This window comes from Gouania willdenowi, chromosome 14 (assembly GCF_900634775.1).
Source record: "Gouania willdenowi chromosome 14, fGouWil2.1, whole genome shotgun sequence".
In the NCBI taxonomy this organism is placed as follows: domain Eukaryota; kingdom Metazoa; phylum Chordata; class Actinopteri; order Blenniiformes; family Gobiesocidae; genus Gouania; species Gouania willdenowi.
In genome coordinates, this window is record NC_041057.1 from 22825673 (window position 1) to 22847752 (window position 22080).

General features: G+C 36.5%; 1 protein-coding gene across 3 annotated transcripts in view; it reads left to right on the forward strand.

Annotated features, from left to right (window-relative positions):
- abr (ABR activator of RhoGEF and GTPase) overlaps window positions 1-22080 on the forward strand; it is a 174114-nt gene that overhangs the window by 45780 nt on the left and 106254 nt on the right. For 2 of the 3 annotated variants that reach the window (XM_028466145.1, XM_028466146.1), the window contains exon 2: window positions 19221-19396. In XM_028466145.1, the coding sequence (XP_028321946.1) occupies window positions 19221-19396 (176 nt within the window). Of the gene's footprint in view, window positions 1-17245; window positions 17387-19220; window positions 19397-22080 lie in introns of those variants that run through there. The other variant, XM_028466147.1, reaches the window with a different exon arrangement.

The following is a 22080-nucleotide window of genomic DNA, read 5'->3' on the forward strand; positions in this document are numbered from 1 at the left end:
CCTCACAACTCCTGTGAAATCTCATCCTGCGAGAGACTTTGCCGCAGAAAGATGAACGCTCCAAACCTCCTTAAAACACTCCGTATTCCTCTATTATTAATAATAATTTTAAAGTACTGTATATTGCTAAGAAAGGTCCAGGTCTCCTCTTCTGTTTACACGTACCACGTCAGTTTTCTTGGCGAGAAGTGGTCATGGGACCATGCACGTTCCGTGACGTGTATTTGTGAAAAAAGTGTTTCCATAGCGCCTTTGCGACACATTTCAATATCGAAACGCCTGAAATAGCTCCTCATGAAAGTTTGTTTCCATTACCAGTTTTTATTGCGTTATTTAGATTTTGCGCATTTCTAAGGGTAATGGAAACACGGCTTCAATCAACGCGGAATTTGACGTTTTTTTGTGCTGTTGGACAAATACCAGTATTTTTCCTTTGCAGCAAGCATGAGCAATGGCTGCACTTTTTATGTACCACCGTGGATCAGTGGGAGAGTGGGTTGATCCCACTGTATTCGAGTCATTGTCGTTGTGTCTTTGGGCAAGGCACTTTACCCACATTGCCTTGCATGAATTGTGCATGAATGTTGGTGGTGGTCAGAGCGGCCGTAGGCGCGAAATGGCAACCACGCTTCTGTCTGCCCGCCCCAGGGCGGCTGTGGTTACATTGTAGCTTACCACTATTGGTATGAGTGTGTGAGTGACTGGTGTGAATGAATAATGGTTTCTGTAACGCCCTTTGAGTCTCCTCGAAAAACATCCGAGCCATTATTCTTATTATTATTAATTTAATCAAAATTGATATAAATTGTGGACATTTTAAAATATCAAAGGTTTTGCAAGATTTTAAATGAACATTATTATCACAGCTTTGTAATTATTTCAGGTTGTTTTCTTAACTTTGAACATTTGATTTGTTTTTAGAAATATATATTTGGTATTTTGCGCTATCTTATTTCACACCATTGGTCCCATTCCACCAAGCGCACACAAAAATAATAAGGAAGTAGAGAGTTTTAAACACTTCATAGATAATAATGTTGAGTTCAGTGTATTCAGTACTTGAACAGTAAAGCTGGGGAACAGACTGGTAGTCTGAGCAGCACCAACAACTATTTTCATCCTAAATAAAGCACAAGCCTTTTGACAAACACACTCATGGGTTTTAGAGAAAATAAATAAGGTGAAAACAATCAATTTTATGATGGCCTAACACGGCGTATTCTCTGCATGAACGATCGATTATGAATTTGCATTTGTTTGGTTCATACTCTTGTTTTCTTGTCGTCGCTCAATAGTTTTTAGTTCAGTCTTCCTCCTTCTCTGTCGTATAAATAGGATTCAGGCTGGAATAACAGCCTCGAGGACACTGCCCAAAAAATCACTCCCCACCTTCTATACAACACTTAAGTATGACCTTTTGGAAATGGTCCAAACTCAAAATCAATGCAGAGATATCTACAAGGCCTCGCTTCTCTCTCTCTCTCTCTCTCTCTCTCTCTCTCTCTCTGTGTGTGTGTGTGTGTGTGTGTGTGTGTGTGTGTGTGTGTGTGTGTGTGTGTGTGTGTGTGTGCGTGTGTGCGTGTGTGCGTGTGCGCGTGCGCGCGTGCGCGCGTGTGTGTGTGTGTGTGTGTGCGCGTGCGTGCGTGCGTGCGTGCTACCCTTGTATTTTCAGGTTCAGCCCTGGAACACGCTGCTCATACTCTCTCTTATCTGTCCTGTCACACATTACAGGGTCTTATTTAATAGAAAACCTTCTAAAATAAACTCCTTTAGCAAAATCTAAGGTCAGCCTCATTGTGTGCAAGGCAGCTGCACACATCTGCATTTACATGTGTCAGAAAACAAACCGGAAAGTCAGTAAGTTAGAGATAAGGTAAGATACATATTAAAAACACATTTATTATTAGAGGTGGGAGAAATAATCAATGCCTCTTCATTCCGATATAGTAATCAATAATGGGATATTTTGATAGATTAACTGACATTTTAAAAGCAGTGTGGTACTTGTGCTTCTTATTTAGCTTAAAATAGTACATAATCCATTATTTAAAACAGGCCTTTGTGTTTATTGTATATGTTACAGTTAGGATGCTGCTACGTTGACACTTCACAATGCAGTTCTAACTAAACAGTTTAAAGATGTCCTCTGCTGCTTTAATAAAAGGTACAAATGTCAATTTGTCTCCTGCCTGAATGCAGATTAGTTTTGTTTCCGTTTCAATGGTTTTCCCTAATTACATGTCATTACTGGCCTCCCAAAACCATGCCATACATGCATAACTCAGTTAGTTAACTATTGTCAACAATCGTTTTTGGTATTTGCCCTTAATATACGCACTGAGATCAAGCAAGATTTTACCGTCTACTAAAGTTACTACACATTAGACCACCTGTTAACGGTGGAAAAATTGCATGTAAATGCGAGATATTGTCCCAAAATATGATGGTGAGGGTTTATTCCATGTCACATACAGTAGTTATTTCCCATTTCAGAAGGTGAACTTCTTAAGATTGCATCTTATTTTGCACAAGATTTGACATTTCTGTCTTTTTTTCCACTTGTTTATAACAAAACAAAATGTGTGCAAATATGTAATATTGTTCCAGAACATGCATATAAGAGTCTATTTCTTGCTTGATTAAAATACATAAAAATGTCTCCATTAATTAATGGAAATTAATGACATTTAAAGGATAGTGTGTTGACTCTTCTTAATACACCAACTAAATGCAGTTAGCTTCTTTCAACAAAATTGCATGATGCAAATCCATGTACTTTTTGTTGTACTCAAAAGATGATATCTAAAAAAATATATATTGTTGACCTTTTGTCAAATTAAATATTTTTACACTAGATTGTGTTGGGTGTTGTAGCATGAGATACTGCAATTCATCAGGGTGTTTGGTAATGAATTAAAGTTGATTCATTTTATGATATATTTGCAGACGTTTCATATTTCTGTGCTGTCACTATCTGTGTACATTTATTACAATTGCCCTTTACAAATATCTCCCTTGTCTGCATAAACTCTACAAATGACACCATGTGTTTGATCCAGTGGTTAGCCAAACCCACACAGGACCACTACAGTATGTCATCTACAACTCCTCTAGTGTATCACCCAGACTGCCTCTAATGTGCATCATGCGTTCCTAATTGGGCTGCAAAGTGCAATAAATGGACAGTAAAGTCACTCTGAGCGCCTCCTCAGGGCACTGTAACTGATGTCTCTTTTCTAATGACTTCACTCTTTTGTTTCACTGCAGTTTCATACACTTTCATCAATACATGCCCTCATCCAATTATGATTGTTAGAGTGCTATCCTGTCTGTGCTTTAGTGCTACAACAGAGTTCAACATGTTTGTGTTGGTGGTGAATAGTTGCACACATGCAAACTTATCCAAGCTGACAAATGCTGAACAGAAGGTGTGGGATGACTTAAAGATGCAGTATGTAGAATCCTCTCCCCGTTCCATTTCAAAACCAAAACCGAAACTTAACCTCCCTCACCGGTATCTTCTGTGAATGCTCTTAGCCACTTTTTTCTCAATAGAGACTAGTAACAAATGTATGGACTTTACCTTGTGTTATTGGAGAGTTTTCTGCCATTGCACTTTGTACGTGAACGTGTCTGACTTCAGTCGAGCAGCCAATAGTAATGCTCAAAACAGCCCATTGAGCACACGTGTTTGTAGAAAGATCTCTTATTGGCTGACATTCAGCATCATTTTCCTGGATTTACAGGGCCAGGAGAAGGAGCAGAGATTCACTGTCCACTCAGAACACTATGGATTACAATATTCCCAAAGATGATTATGGATTTTTTGACCAAATGATGCCAAAAAAACCTTACGTACTGCAACTTTAATATGGGATTATTTAATATGGTGCAACCCAACAGATAAAGTATGTTTATGTCTCTTTGTGTGTGCGTGTGACGCAGTTCACTATGTGTATGAACTTGAATGTGACCACTTGTGTGTGTGTTTGTGCTTGCGTGTGACGCAGTTCACCATGTGTGTGTGTGAACTTGAATGTGACCCCTTGTGTGTGTGTGTGTGGGCAGGGACAGCTCCGGGCCCAATGTGTGACAACGGGTGTCCTGATCTATAGAGGCAGTGGGTTGTTTCCAATCAGTCCCAGCCTTGGGGATTCAGGGCAGCTAATTACAATGTATAGAGGCTGGCTGCCATGACAACCAAAGGACAGGACGGTGGGGTGGGGGGGGGGGGCTATAGCAAATCATGCATGTGTGTGGTGAAGGGTGTTGTTATCTGTGTCGGCCCACAGGCATGTGGTACACAAAGATATGCAGCATCTGAAGAATTGTCATTTATTGGAAGTACTTTGGTACGATGCATGAAAATCAGCTTTCCTCTCACTACACCTGAACATTTCTTATTATGAAAACCTAACATGTCCTTCTATTTTGCCATGTTGGCTTTGCTAGTGTATGAATTCCTATGTCCAACTATCAGATAATTGAATTACTGCTCTTAGTTTTATGTGTTGAGGCTATCCTTTCATTGTTGCAGTTCTTGTTACTAAGCGGTCAGAGTCCCACGTTTAGTGACCTTTAACGTGTATCTGGCCTCGTTCTCAAGCCCAGCAGTGAGCTTCACATCATGAGGTGCCAGACATTATCTTCCTGATTAGACTGATTGATGGAAGCAGGAACAAACCCATTGGTTGAACTGGAACCAGAGCTGCCTGCTCTCCTTGACATCCAGAACATTTTTTAATATAGAATTACAGTATTAAGATGTATTTAAAACTATTAGCATGGTTCATCTTAAAATGCACTGATGTTGACACTAGATAAGCTTAATATAGTAGATGGCTATTTAAAGTGCTGCCATCTCCATCATGTATTGATTTGAAATAGTGTTTTGTACATCTTATGCTTATTTATAGTGTTCTATTAAAACAGTTGGAGAGGATCCCTAACAAAAGCGTGCCTGTGTTTCATTTAAATGTTTTTCTAATGCCAAAAACTGCATTTCTAGAGTTTTCATTGATTGAAAGCTGTGCCAAAATAATGACATTTCCCCCAGAAACACCTGAATACGGCCGAATTTGACTTGCAGAGTGACGTCATATCACGGGGAACATAATTCATCATTGCCTATATTGTAGGGCTGAACGATTTTGGAAAATAATCTAATTGCAATTTTTTTCCCTCAATATTGCGATTTCGATTTAATATGCGATTATTTTTCCAAGGGCCTCTTATCATGCATTTTTCTATGAACACAAGCAATAAATCAATCTGTTTCATAATAAACAATTTCATATTTATTTAAACTTTAAATAAATATAAAATATACATTTTACAGCACAGATTATAACATTAAAGCAAACATATCTGTGGACTGCACTTCTTAAACACTCTCTAGGACAGTACAAGACAGGACAAGAAAAAAAAAAAATTATGATGATATTGCGATAATATCGCAAATGCAATGAATTGTTCAGCCCTACTTTATTGTCATTATACAAAGTATAACGAGATTGAGAGTTTCTCCTAGTTACAGTGCAGCAGAACATGTTAAAAGAATACAAACATTATATTACAGTTAGTAAAAAATTAACAATATAGGGATAAAAAAGCTAAATATGAAAATAAAACGTTTTGCACAGGTGTTGGGTTTTTACTATTGCACACTAAGGGAGTTTACACAGTTTTCACATCAAGAATGAAGGAAAAACACTTCTTAAATATCAGAAATATAACTTCTAAATTCCCAATCCCACAATGCAATGCGCAAAACTTTTGCATAGTTCAAATCACATGACCATTTGTCATCAAACCAGGGTTGGGGTCAATTATAATTGTATAATTGTATAATTGTATGTACACTTCTACACATATGTAGTTACAATTGTTGAAATATGTTTCATATAAAGTTTTCCCACATTTCAAATTTTAACCACATTAAACGTTTTTTAATCTTTTTAATCTAGGGCTATATTGACACAAAAGAAGCTCAGACGCCCACACAAAAAATATTAAAACCTATATTTTCGTTGATCAGGAAGCCTAACAATGTAACCAATAGATAGGAAAGATGACATTATATATTAATGAATATTTTATATATATAATTTGTTTTTAGTGTATTTCACAGCTGATTTATGACCCGTTATCATAAGCTCATTAATTGTGATGAATTGTAATTGAGTTTTAGTAATTGAGAATGTAGTTGTAATTGACTTTCTGAGGATAAAAAAATAATTGTAATTGGGAAAAAATGCTGGTCACTGTCATCATAATTGAATTGTAATTCAACATGGGTAATGGAAGACGTAATTGTAACTGAAAATAGTAATTGACCACACCCCTGCATCAAGCCATTTGACATTTGTGTGTGAGTAAATTGTCCTGTTGTCCTATGAGGCCTACACTATGTCTTTATCTGTGTTTAAAAAAAAAGAAACGTTGGCAGTGTGTTTTATTTATCATTTATGGTACCACGAGAAGAAGTTTGGCTGGAGAAAAGCAGGCTCCCTGTTTATCAGATGTTTTTATGTCTGTGGTGAAAGGCTGGAGTTCAAAACACCTAAAGTGTGACAATTAGGGATGTAACGATTCACTCAACTCCGATACGATTCGATTCACGATACTGGGTTCACGATATACGATTCTCTCACGTTTTTTTCATTTACAAAATGGGACTGTAGAAAATATGGTATTATTTTCCTTTTATTTTTCATTGTCAAAAGAATTCCTTGATAAACTATTCAAAACAATGCAATTTAACTAAAAATAAATCTTGAATTAAATAAATAAAGGAATAATACAAATGAAAATGAAGCCTATTAATTTAAATTCTGGTTCTATAATAAACAATTCAAAACTGCATAATAGTTATTTTTCTTTTTAAAAGTGCAACTGAAAATGTATTTTGTGCCTTAACAATTGGACTTCAAAAAAAACAAAAAAAAAAAAAACCAAAACGTTATTGCACTGATTTACGTCATATTTGTTTGGACCAGCAGAGGGCGCTGGTAACCCAGTGGTTGGTTGGCATGCAGATATCTTGCAGTGAAGAAGAGATGCTATGCTAGCAGACAGAGCTAGTAGAAAAACGTGACTTTTACAGATATTCAAGTAATATTACAGATATTCTTTCGGTGCTAAAGGGGTAATGAATCATTTATTAACATATTTAAGAGTAGAAGGCAGCTAGAAAGAAAGTATTAGCAGACTCCGCCCGCCGCCAACACTTCCGGATAGCGCCCTCTGCTGGTTAAAAAAGTACTGCGATTCAATTGTCAGAAAATTGATATCAACCGTGATACCTATGAATCGATTTTTAACTGCCATACGATTAATCGTTACGTCCCTAGTGACAATGTCTCAAAAGGGCGATACATCACGATATTTTTTTCGCACGATCGATTATCGATATGCTCGCCCTAAGTATTGATTTAAAAAAATATATGTTATTGTTTTTTTTTTTTTGATTTATTTTATTATTTTCAAAACCTTTTCTGCTTTTTCACCAGAATGTGCAGGTATGTCTTCACAGAAATGTTGTCACTGTTTGTTGAAGGAACCAATATATTGTTTACTGGAATATTGCACTATAATGGTGTCACTGGTAAGAAAGACCCTATTATTTGTTTACAGAAAGCACTATTGGAGACACTTATTTGTTTACATTGATATGTTGACGCTTATTTACAGAAATGTTGCATTAAAATAGTGTCACTGTTCATAGGACACCTTTTCAATTTATTGTCTTTCAGAGATATAAAATAAAAATTTTATTTTTTCTCTTAATCTTTTTTTTTTCTTTGTTATGTCTTAGATTATTGTAGATTGTTTTCTGACCAATATATATCGATAATCGCAGTATCGTCATATCGTGAGCTTTGTATCGCGTATCGTGAGGTACCCAGAGGTTCCCACCCCTACTAGACACTATTCTTTTTAGCTCATGGCCAGTTGTTTTGGTTTCTCACTTTCATAGATGTTCCTAATATAAAATCCACATTATAGAATTCCAATGGCATAACAACATTTGTATTAAGTTTGAAGTTTTTACCTTGCATAACGTTAAAAATTAATTTAGAAGAAATGTGCTGAGTAGTGGCTTTGTTTGTACTGTATATACAGTTTGTATGTAATGTATGGCTACTTGTTCACTCATCTGTCTGGAAATGAGACGGTGTGTGTTTCTGGAAGAGGGCGGTTTGTGTCTGCATATTGATCTCTACCTAAACCAGACTGATGGCTGCAGGGCGAAGCAGCATGCGGTAAAGAACACAAACCAACTTCTTAAATCTGCGTCTGAGGAAACAAGCTGTTTATTGGCCAGACTAAACAATCCAAACATATCATTATTTGCTGAAAAAGCTGACGAAGCAGCAAATTAGGTGCCTTAGTATTTTAATTTTAGCTTTATGATGAGATGATGCAAGATTAATTTGAGATTTTACAATCACTTCAACAATTTAAAATTCACATTTCACACTTCCTTTGGCATTTTATGGCCTGTGTAAGTATGCATTTGCATGTGGCTCAGGTAAATTGGCTTTCAATGATGATCCTTGGGGTCTCATGATGTGTCACTGCTGTTAATATACTGGATGTTGATGGATAGAGTAACAGGGCCAGGCTGTAAAGGCAGGCCTTCATATAAAAACCTTTAATTTCCCCAGTGTCAACCTGTGACTGTACCTTGGTGTGAATAAGAACTCCTACGTACACACGCGTATGTCAAGGTGTCACGCTGTCCTCACTCCACAGGGAAGATCCTCTATAGAGTTTATATATAGTTTCCTACTCTCCCACTTCTTTTATTTATTACATAGACCAGTGGTTCTCACACTGTTTAGGCTCTAGTCCCCCCTTTCTCTTATTTCTGAATCCAAGTACCCCCTGTGTTCGACTACAACATTTTGCTTTGAATTCTGTGAAAAAACAACTATACTGTAGAGCATAATGATGGAATGAATGAGTGATAACACACAATTTAAACAATCTCATTTTGTGAATAAGTAGAATAAAACAGTATTTAATGCCTCCTGAATAGATTTATTTCTTTAGTTTTTATTATTTCCGGCCCTGATGTGGGACCAAGACTGACCTTTCTATACTCGGTTCAAGTTCTAATCAAGATCATTTCCTTCATCGTTTTATGTGTTTTTGTGTCATTTTTGTTGTTTTTTTTGTCTGTTCTTTATTTATTATTCAGTAGGGGTGTGTATTGCCTGACATCTGGCGATACGATTTGTATCCCAATAAATATATCACGATATGATACAATATGATATATCCCAATATTAAAGGAGACATATCATGCATTTAAATCCTTCCTTTTTACATATAAATCATACAGTTGTGGTCTATATAAAGTGGAACTGCAATGCTTGGGTCTGAATTCCTCATTATTATAACTCCACAGGCCCCTTTTCTGCCCCTTTTCTGATGTGCTTCTGAGAGCAACTGGTTTTGGTGCGGTGACACTCGGTTCAACTCCACCCTGTTCGGCCATTTTTGTAGTTTGATAGAAGAGATACGGCTATGTAGCGGCCCATAAACTTTTTATTCAGAGGTTATTTACAAAATGTCAACAACAGAAGACTTGTCCATCCAGCTTTACATGTTCGAGCCAGAGTCTGACCCGGTGGAGCGAGATGAAAATGAAGATGATGAACCTGCAGAACCCTAACAAGTGAGCTAACACAAGCGCCGAGCTAACGCTAGCGCCAAGCTAACGTCACGAAATGCATTTTAATAGTCTTTTCGGAAACAAAAACGGCAAAATGAAATGACTAATGAAAACTTTAGACTTAAATTAAATCACGTAGGCCATATCATCAAGGATCTAAAACGAGCACACAGCGCTAACATATGAAGACGGTGCAACTGCTAATGCTAACAAAACAATGACAGGGACGTCTTATCGTCTCATTTTAGTGTTATTTACAGCTTACCGAAGTGCTCTGTTCGTCGTCTCCAAAGATAGAAGGAATTGACCCCTCAATCCTTCTTTATACTGGCGGAGGTTGCTGAAGCAGTCATCCTTGAAGTGCTTCGCGCACACAAAAATGACCTTACCCACAGATGTGGGTACATTTCCGTAAAAAATAAAACTCAACCAGGCACTTCGAAAAGGTTCTGATGCTGGGAGACGGTGTAATGAAGCGTGTGGGTTACTACATCCAACAACCGAACATTTTGACTCGTAACTTCGGCATCCTTGAGCTTGGACTACAAAATAAAAGCGAGAAATAAAAATGGCGGATTGCTCGAAGTGTTGGGCCTGGACTCGATGTTCTAATTTGGCAGTTGCGCTGCAAATACTGTGACGTTTTTGTTCAAAAAACATAATAGAGAATAGAAAAATCAAAACAGATTGAAAAATATGACCAAAACAGAATATAAAGATATCGACGGAGCACCTGAAGAGACTAATTTGAACTTTTCTGTACTTCTAAACACTGTAAATATACAACAAAATGCATTTAAGGGCTAAAAAAAGTGGATTTAGCAGGATATGTCCCCTTTAAGTAAAAGGCGATTATTGCGATTTTTACAAAAATATATGACTTAAGAAACAACTAATCTGTAAATGTGTACACCTTCATGAGAACATTATGTATGAAATATATTTTATTGGCATATTTTATACTCAAAACATTGGCTTTAACATGCCATGTGCCAACAACTTAAAATAAAAAAATAACGTACAATCTGCTTGTGGCTTTTAAACCAACTTTGACTTTAGTGCAACTTAACTGAGGTATATGCCTAGAACATCAAATAAATGCAGAAAGTTAGTATTTTATTGAAAAAACACAAGCTGGTCAACATGTCCAGGTTTCAGCGTACTTCTATGTGCAGTTACAATGTCTCCTGCAGTGGAAAAGACTTTACTGGTTAAAAAAATTGATATGGATGCATTTTGAATCGATCTGAGAATCGTGCGACGTAATATCGCGATATATCGCCGGATCGATTTTTTTCAACATCACTATTATTCAGTATATTTTTTTCTTATTTTGTGTGGTTTTGTTGCCGTTTTTGTGTGTTGTTGGCGTTATTTAAATTTAGTGTGTGTGTGTGCGCGCAGTGTCATTTGGTTGTTCATGTCGTTTTGTTTGTTTCTCTGTTATTTTTGTGTATTTTGCAGTGATCTTGTGTATTTTTCTCTGATTTAGTGTGTCTTTGTTGCCGTTTTGTGTGTTGCTGGTAATAGTAAGGAGTGTGTGTGTGTGTGTGTGTGTGTTTTGGTGTCATTTTGTGTATTTTTTTGTTGTTTGCCTGTTCTTTTTATTATTAAGTATATTTTTTCTCTCATTTTGTGTGATTTTTGTTGTTTTTTTGTGAGTTTCTGTTAATAGTCAAGTCCATTTTATTTATAGAGCACATTTCAAAGCAACATATGTTGACCAAAGTGCTGCACAGAGGTTATAATATTCACACAAGTTAAAGAAAATGAGACTGAATAAACATAATTATTCAGTGTAATAATCATTTTTAACTAAAAACAAACATTATAAAATCGCATATTTTTAATGCTTTCATTTATTAATTTTCCTCCCTCACCCTCTCTATGAAGTACCCCCTGTAGTGCTATCGCGTACCCCCATTTGAGAAACACTGCCGTAGAGAATCCAGTCTGCCATGGTTGAGCTCTCAAACATGTTCATTGGTGCTGAAGACACAGTTGGATACCTGCTGTGAGAACACACACATAATCCATCAGGGTGCATAGTATAAGTCAATTAAATGCAATGATACACCTATACCTGCTTCTTCTTTATTATCCTTATATATATCCACAGCTTGGATGTAGAAGTGTGCGTATTCATGTGCACTGCTGCACAGTGCCCACACTGGCTGCAGGACATGATGTAATCCCTCCACTCCTTCAAGAAATTGCTGATGAAAGCAGCACAACTCCCTGATTTCATTCTCACTCTACTGCAGCAACTTTTATCTTCCTCTTTTTCTATTTGTTATTTGCATCCTTGCACAGCCTAACCAAGCTCATATAAATGTAGAGGAAGGAGGAATGAGGAAGAACTGCAGGGAACATTAGACTTACCCCGGGGGGTAGGGGACCTGCTTATAGTTTAGTTTTGTTTCCTTTGTGTAAATTACTCAAGATCAACGTGTGAGAAAAACCTTCTGAAATCAGTAATACATTTAGACATTTTGTGATCAAATATTTTGACGTTGTTACTGAGTCATCTGCATGCAGCTCTTTATATATACTGTAGGTGGGACAATATAAAATGTTACAAGTTGCATCGCCAAGGTTACGACTGGTATCTAGAGGGTGGGTCAGATTTTTAGAAATCACTACACTTTGTAGGCCAGCACACACAGATTAAATCCTGGAAGTTAGCGCGATAAGAGGTCATCTAGATTCGTAGCATACCCACTAAAAGGGTCGTGCCCGTCTTTATCCATGTTGGGTCTGATCCTGACTTTTGAAAATAGAGACAGGGAAAGCAGAATTATTCAGTTTCTCTTTCTCCATTTTGCTTCTCTCCTTCTATCGTCCCACGGCTTCACCTGTCAATCAGCCACTTTATGACGGAAGACTGTGACGTCAGCCCCTTCCATGGTTGGAGGGTGGTGTTGGGTAATTTAGCGGCTGCGTTCAACTCTGCGCAGCCGCAGACTGTTTCTGAGCGCAGGTAAGCTGCGCCCAGAGCCGTCCATGGACTTTTATTGAAGAGGATTTACTGTGCATGTACAACTTTTAACAAGATTAGTGTGCTCCAATGGAAACACATCACCAATCAGACACAGGTGAACAAAACAACTTTACTCATCATCATTATCTATGTAATATTTATTCTGAAGATCTAAATACAGACATAAATTTGTTTTGTAGTATTTTTAATTCATTATTAATTTTAATTATTTTTTTCATGTCTTACTCAAATTAACGTGGTGAGTGGCGGGGTGAAGCCGTAGCGCCCCCTATCGGCCAGCCGCTACTGCTATGAAGTCACCTGACAGTGAGACTGATATTCTTCTGCCTAAATTATTAGCCATTTAACGCAGTGCTTTCTTTTCCTTCAAGTCATGTGGCACTCATGACACAGAAAGCAGCCTTTTGTGGAAATGAATATACTGAATCATAAAAACAGGTAAACACTTTACAAACTCTCAAAAATAAATATTAGTTTAAAGCGTATAGCCTGAGGCTTAAGGATAACACCCTTGATAAACTCCATTTAGACCTCAGTCGTAGTCTTAAAGTCTCCTGTAAAATGTTTTTTGTGCGTGTTTTACTGCGTTAATTGTGTACTGATAAACCAGTTCACTGCAGTGGATTTTCCTTTTGATTCTTGTTCATGCTGTCTGTGTTCTCTATAGTAGGGGTTCACATCTGGTCTCAGCCTGGAACCCACATTTTTCCACGGTCATTAAATCACGACCCATTTTTTTTTTTTTTTTTTTTTTTTTTTTTTTTATAATTCAACCAATTAAATTTAGTTTTTCAAAAATTGCTGTTGAAAATATACACATATATATAATATTTTTTTTTACATAAATCTATATATTTTTCCTTGCAACATGCATTTTAGAGCATGTTTGTCAAAAGAAAAGGTTCTTTCAAAATAAAAGACAAGTCCAACATGAGAGACATTAAGTATTTGTTCATATTTGACCAGCTGTCCACGACCCACCCAGTACAGGTCTGCGACCCACTTTTGGATCCCGACCCACCAGGTGAGAATTGCTGCTCTATAGGATCTACCTAAGGTTTCTTTTATTTTTGTGTACAATTATCACTACCTATACTCAACTGTATTGACTTTCTTAACTGATTTATCATCACTGTTTTAAACGTTTGCTCAAAAATAGGTCCCTGAAAATAAGACTGGTGCACAAACTTTACCAACAGGAAACATTTATATCAGCCAGTCTGGTTGTCATGGGAGCATTTGTCCTTTTCATCTTTGGCCAGATATTAAGAGTGGCAGGTAGCTAAAGCTGTCCATCAATTGAAGTCAGCCAGAGGCTGATGTGAATAGACATTGAGTTGGGGTTGTGGATTGCAGGGACAGATTATGCAATAATATTTACAGTTTATTATTTGCATGGTGCTCATGCAGGGGGATCAGAGGAAATGCAGGGATAGAAAGGATGTGTTGTTTTTGAGCTGCCAGCTGTCAGCAGACAAAAACACATCAGAGGGCACTCACATATTGATGAAATCCACCCCTCCATGTGTCCTTTAGTGACATGAAACACTGAACATCCTCTTAACCACTGACCCTGTGACCTCTATAAAGGACCACATATGTTGTCAATCTTTTATTCATGTACGTACAAATGGCATAGATTAAAGCACACTTTTTCCTACCATTAAAGCCCACGATTGTCACACCGAGGATGTTTCTTTGTTTTGTCTTTTCAACATGTTTCTATTGCTTCACTATGCAGTATTGCAGTGTTGCATTCACACATGCTTTAAAGATGGAATTTATAAGGACGACCGACCAAAATGGCATGTCCGATTTTTTTTAAAGAAAAATTCGAGTTTCGATTCGATTTTCAATGATTTTTTTTAATGCACTTAAAAATGACTGCAGACATCAGATATATTGTCAAAAGTGCAACTTTATTGCTGTGATTGTCCTCAAGAGTTAAAATGCGTAGAACATTCCCAAAATAAAAAGTACATGAGGCTCTGTCATTCAACTATTTCAAGCTTTAACCCAGATTTAAGTTAAAGTGCAACAGCAACTTCACAGCAGCTCAAATTTTCGGATTCAGGAATCAGATAACTACATATTTTATAATATATAAAATTACAATTAAAAAATAATAAACTCTCCCCTCAGCATCTCAGCATAGAGCGAATAAAACATTAAACATGCCTGTGGCACACATATAACCTACTCAAAGGATAAACACATGTAAACAAAGAGGGGGCGGGCTCACATCGCGCTACGGTAACTCATAAGAACGGAACGCGAAAAAGTCCGAAAAAACTGCGGTGGGGAAAAAATAATAAATTAAATTAAAATTTGTAAAAAAAAAAAATTTCTTAACTCGAATTTGCAATATAAAAATCGTTTTAATCTATAAATTTGATAAATCGATTAAATCGTTTTTTTGCTCAGCTCTACCAACTTGTAATTTAAGCAAAAGAACGGAATTGTGAAAAGTCTGATAAATTGACAATCAACAGAAATGTACACTGTATCTACACTGGACATAGTCAAATGACAGCCTGCAGAAGTATTCATAAATAATTAGTCCCCAAAAAAACAAAAATACACACAAAGACAAGATAAATGAATCAAAATGACTCCAAAAACACACAATGATAGCAGAAATACAATGAACAAGTTAATTCCCAATTGAGGAATTAATAAGTTCTAATCTAATCTAAGATAAAATACCAAATGACAGAACAATACTGAAAAGTACAACATAAATACCCAAAAATGACTCCAAAAACACATGGAGAACAAAAATATGCAAAATGAATGATATATAAAACAATAAAAAAAAAAAAAAAAGAAAAATACTCAGAACAAGAACATTCAAAGTCAAAGACCATGATCATTCACACTTTAAAGCCTTGGAAATTTCAACGCTTTTTATTGAAAACTTGAGATGCAATCCTGATCTGATTTGGATGAAACTCATTGGTGTAATTGAGGAACTAACCTGGCATAACTGAGTCCAATTGCATAAAGATCGGTCAATTACAAACTAAGATAGGATTGTTTTATACATTTTACCAATGATGAGAGAATGAGATTCAATTTCTGAAACCCTCCAAATGTAATGGAATCTTTCAACATTTAAGCTTTATCTTTGGTTAACATTTTATGAAAAAAAATCTGTTAAATACGATGAGTTTGGTGAAATCCTGCAAAAAAACCCAAAAGAATAATAAACGCGGGTGAAAATATTTTTTAATAACACTCCAAACACACAAAACAACAACAAAAACACAAATTTACAAAATAACAAAAAACTATATACAAAATGACAATAAATACACACAAACCCTTTGTTATTTTCCTGTAATAAAGCTCAGATTGTTGATTATTCTAAATGCTGACAAGTATATTGATCATGTGGCCCTCAGATCAGACAATCACAGTTTAGTGGCATCTCGCTGTGATTAAAGCAGCCCATCTCTGATCTACACATTACAACACAGTTAATATGTGGATGGAAAACACTTGGTGTTCAGCTGAGTTCAGGACTCATTGATCACACTCAGCAGAGCCTTATGTGCATCCTCAGTGAACGCTTGTGTTTTAGGAAGCATTATCTGTAAACACAATCAAAGCATCATCAGACACATCTGATTTTACATCAGCTTACACAGCTTGTCTTATGTTCCTGTTGGTTGTTTGTTCCTCAAACTTCTATTGGATGCAGCTGCAGAAAATAAAGGAAATGTCCACGCCTGCCAGATCTATCAGGTAACAGGTTCCTCATTTAATAGCAGATAAAGAGGGCATGCCATTGTAGTGAACGCACAGACTGTGTTTAAATGTAGTCATGTTTCAAAACGTGTTATTATGGCCTTACTGGATTTGGAACTGGGAGCTGAACTGGGAGTTGGAAGAACTCCAAAGGCTGCAATAAACAAATGCTGGCCTCAGTGCATCACTTTCTACCGACTGATGTCGTCTTTTGGGTCATTTTATTTTCCAATTGTACAGTTCAATCTGTCGTTTCTCATCATTAATACCTGCTTATCCTGCATGGGGTCATATGGGATGCTGGAGCCTATGCCAGAAGACCTGGCTACGACACCAATCTATTGCAGGGCTTAATGGAGACACCAGTGGGACTTGAACCCACAGTCACTGCACTGAGGGGCAGCAACACTCAGACTATATCGTGTTCCTTCTTTCTAAACAAGTATTACATTTGGACTATTGGTCATTTTAGATGTGTAGTTGCAAATGGGATGATGTACATTAATATCCTAGAGTTATTTGAAAAACATATTTGCCTTTTTTCCTCATCTTACGCCCAACTTGAAGAAAAATCTTCCCGGTGTTTGAGGAAAATCTGACAATGGTGCTGACTTTTATACTGCAGAATAAATTGCACAACTGTTAACACAGGGCATGTTCCTAAAATGACCACGTTTTAGGAACATTGAAACATGTGGTTGCCCTGAATGCGTTTTTACAGCACCTGTATGGTAATTTTGCGGATGTGGCTGCCACAATATTGCTGCTCTCTCTTGACTGAGAGCCATCTGAAAGGTTCAAATCTATGTAAGTGTTCACCACGAGTGCATCTCTTCATTTGTGTTGTCGAACTGGAGAAGAATTAGCAGCGTGTCATGTCTGATGAGACAACTTTCTCATGGCTTTCTTCTTCGAGGCGGCCTGTGCCATCCGTTCTTTCCTTTCAACCAACAGTAAGTCAGTGCAGTCTTTGTGTTAAGTGTTTGTACTCGTGTTATCTGATTGAGTTGATTGATTTCTTTCTTTCTGAGTTGTTCAGCATTGTCTTTCGTTGAACTCGTCCTTGTTTTGACCCTGTAAGCATCCGTTCAGCAGGTTAGAGCTGATAAAGCCTCCATGGGTTGGCAGGGCAGAATTGATTTTTGTGTGTCATGTGGAGGATTTTGCATTAGCTGACTGAGGCAGCCTACATTTCAGCCTGTCAGTGTTGGCTGTAGTAAACAGCCGCACGTGAGGATGTGTCGCTCTCTGGCTCCTACACATGTTGGTGTTGTTAGTAAGGCTCTCTATAAATGGATTCAATTGGAGTAGGGTTTCTGGTGTACTGTTTCTGTTCTAAATAACATCAGTGTGTTACACTGACGGAAATAATTTAGTGTAATAATATTGCTTCTCTGCTATGAAGTCGTTATCTGTAAACTGAAGTTACCAATGGGGAAATAAACACAAATTGCCAGTAGCTCATCTTTTATAACTGCTATTCCAGCTAAATGTTGTAGGACACTTGGTTTGATGCAAAGTGAAAGGTTTTGTTGGATGTTTAAGGTCAGAATTTTCACTACAGACAACCACTCGGCTTCTTATTGTTGAGAATCCAGTGTTTTTTTTACTGACTCACAACACAAAATGAAGAACCTCACAACACTACAAAAAACTAGGGGTGTCCCCATCCGATATCAATACCGGATATTGGTCCAATATTATCCTGAAAACGAATATCGGATATCAGATTCAAATTTCCGGATTTTTTGATTTTCATTTATTTATTTATTTTTTATTATTATTTATTTGTTTTTATTCAATTGTAGAATACTGTAGATATTATTGTGAAGGTTAACATGTATGTAACCAATTGGTTAATAATAAATGGGTCAGTTTCTCATACCTACTGTTGCTGACTATTGTTTTCTGTTTGAGTAACATCACTTGATCATGCATTTTCTAACATTCCACACTACAAAATAAGTAATTGTAATTTTTTTATTAAAGAAAAAAGAGAAAATAAATAAATTAAATTTTTTTTTTAAAAAAAAGTATGTATGATTCATGCTGATATCAGATCAATATCGGTATCGGCCGATACTCAAGGCTGCAATATCGGTATCATATCGGAAAGGAAAAAGTTGCACCGGGACATCACAACACAACACAGAACGACGAACGCAACACAAAATGAAAGCGCACACAAATACACACCCAACAACACAACACGAAAGTTCACAACACAACACGGAAGCAGTCCGCTAAAAATCCACAAAGAAGAGTGACGGAAAGGATCGGGCACTGACGCCAACGTTATCGTCACTCTTCTTCGTGGATTTTTACCGGACTGCTTTCGTTTTGTGTGCTTTCTAATTGTACGTGCCTTAGTTTTGTGTTGCGTTGTGGCGTTCATCATTCTGCGTTGTGTTGTGAGCTGTCAGGGCGTTTTGTGTTGTGTTTTTGGGGTTCTTCATTTTGTGTTGTTTATGACCACCGTACATTTTTACCCTTAAAAATTGGTAATATGCAAATATAAAAGAGAGTGAAAAGAATAAATTCCTGTCCCGAACATATGCTTTATTCAGACTGTTGGGTGTCATGCGTTGCATACTGTATTTATTTCATTGTTGATTTTAAACACTTCAAACTTTTTTTAGAATGTTGAGCTAATGAAGGAATGCAAAACACTCTAGCGTTTAGCATTTAAAGCTAACTGAACTCAGTGCTAAGCTAATGGTTAAGATAAAATGTTGGTCATTTTCTAATTGTTAATTCTTCTGCCCTCTCTCTCTCTGTTTCTTCTAGACTTTAACTATAACACAGATGGTTACGAGGGGGACGCAGCAGAAGATGGCAAGTCACAGGACGGCTCGGAGACGCTGCCCTACATTGATGAATCCCCCACCATGTCTCCACAGCTGCCTACGCCCCAAGGTCCTGACGGAGTGTCCCCAACACCCCCAGAGGGGCTGCTTCCCGGCGTAAGACCGCACTCACACATCTAGAGACTAAAGAACAATGATGGAGGAGAAATCCCTCTTACTTTAGGTTTAAACAACAGCTTTGCTTGACACAGGAATGAACATTAACATTACTTTCTATTTAAGTGTTCATTTTATCAACTAAGCATGTTTGTCATTGCTTTATTAGGTTTATTACATTTAAAAAGTATGGCCTGATATCTATATTGTGTGTAGGGGTGAGTATTGGCAAGGATGTTGCAATAGGATACGTATCACGATACTTGGGTCACGATACGATATTATCGCGATATATCACATTATTCTACCCAGTTAATATAAAAATTAAAAGTAGAGATGAAAAATCAAGTTGCTGTATATGTTCATCAGAAGATGTTGTTCATTCAGAGGACAAATTGAGTCCAAACTATTTGCTTCAAAACATCCTATTTATTATTATTATTATATCTACGGTGCCGTCTAGCGGAGTGGAGGTGCGGATGTGGCATAATTATCAAGGTTTTTATGTAGGAACAGGAGCTGGTCAACGTGCCCTGTAGTTAGGCTGCTCCGTAGAGAAGTGACAATGTGTCCAGCAGTAGGACACACGTGTCCACAAAAATGTGAAAAATACAGTAAGAAAAATATTAATTATAGAAAAGAAACTTTTTTTTTTTTTTTAAATCGATTTAAAAAAAAGAAAAAACTCTGCACCCAAAAAAATCACAATATATCAATGTGGAATTTTTATATTAAGTCTGGTTTTGTTTTTCTAGTTGTCACTAAATGCTGCAGAGACTGTAAAATAGGGCTGGCCGATATGGCCTTTTATAAATACCGCGATATTTTTAGGCCATGTCACGATACACGATATATATCTCGATATTTTGCATTACCCTTGAATTAACACTTTGATGCACAAAATCACACCAGTATGATGATTCTATATGTCTACATTAAAACATTCTTGATCATACTGCATTAATATATGCCAATTTTGAACTTTCATGCAAAAAAGGGGATATCACAACTAAGTCAAAGTTGACATAACTGTATTTATTAAACAGTGAGTGGCTCAAACATAAAATTGTCAACAGAAAGTGCACGTTCTGTGCAAAATTGTCAGAGACATTTCAAAACAAGACATTAGTGCAGGATGCAACTCACATGGCATTTCAAAACACAAAATTAAAGTGCACTTTTTGTACATAATGCCACTACAATATTTTAAAACAAATAGTGCCCTTTTGTGCATGTTGTCATTAAGATGACATTTCAAAAAAAAAAAAAAAAAAAAAAAATCAAAAAAAAAAAAAAAAAAAAGTCCGCGAGTTTAACGGTATGGTCATTTTCAACACCGCACAGACTACAAGCTGCGATATATCGAGTATATTCGATATATCGCCCAGCCCTACTGTAAAAGGAAGTTTAACATCAGTAGGAGACAACATGAGTCCTATTAATACAGTATGTTCACAGCCTGCAGGCTTTGCTTGCTTTACTGTCATTGTTGATGGAAGAGTGACGTGTGTGTGTGTGTGTGTGTGTGTGTGTGTGCGTGTGTGTTTAGGTAGATGGTAAAAGAATGTGTTCTCCAAAGTCAAATTTGGTTAAAGTATCTTAGGAAAGCCTTGAGGCGAGAAGCTGAGCGTGAGAAATATGAAGGTAGATTTGTGTATTTATTATTCGATCCAAAGTTACCTTAACAAAAACAAGTTGTACACAAAGACCTTCACTTCAATTTGAAGAAAATGTTTTCAATCAAATGACAAAGTGTCTGAATGCAAATCCATTTTTGATAACTGCAAAACTGCATCAATAAACAAGACTCAGGACTGCACAGCTGAGCTCTGGGTTTTTTTATTGAAGTATTTTTTTTAAGCGACATTATTTGGGATTGAATAATAAAGACACAGATGTCCTACCATTATATGGCTCAAATATTGAGAAGATGATTTTTAATGAAATAATGAAAATGAAAAAAAAACAAACAAAAAAAATCATTAATGAAAGAAAATGTTCAAATGATATATACAGTATTCAATATTAAAGACGCAAATCTACCTCCATAGACAAATCATTTAATATTAGTACAAGTTTTACATTGATATAAGGTTTGAGATAAAACAATGTTGAAGTTGAAAATATTTCTTTTAGATAAATACATGTAAAAATGTTAAAAGCTGAAATGTAGATTTTGCATTCACAAAAGCATAATTAAGCATTATCACACTCCAGGTTGGGCTGTTGTGCTGGAATATTAGCACTGGTGTGATTTGGTAGATAATGTTTCAGCACAACCTTGAGTGTGATATTGCTTTTATACAACAGTTCAACAAATGCATTTTATTAGTTAACAGTAATAAGTGACAAGAGGAGATGATTTGTTTATTTAATCATTTAGCTTCGTCAACAAAAATAGTTCCACAACTGGAGAGTACAGTGTACTGCAGTGTGTAGCCCAAGATGTAGCTCTAATTAACAATATTTAGATCAGCTGTACAGCGGCGTTATATGATTGCTGTTGTTACTCTGTATTAATTGGCACTCTTGGAATCTGTTGACCAATCACATTACTTTGTCAGAACGAACTGTTGTATAAGACATATTACATTATGTATCTAAATGTTGTTATCTTTTATGCTTTTATAGTTTTAGGATTGTTGACTTTTATGTGGTTTTCATAGTTTTAGGATTATCTTTTA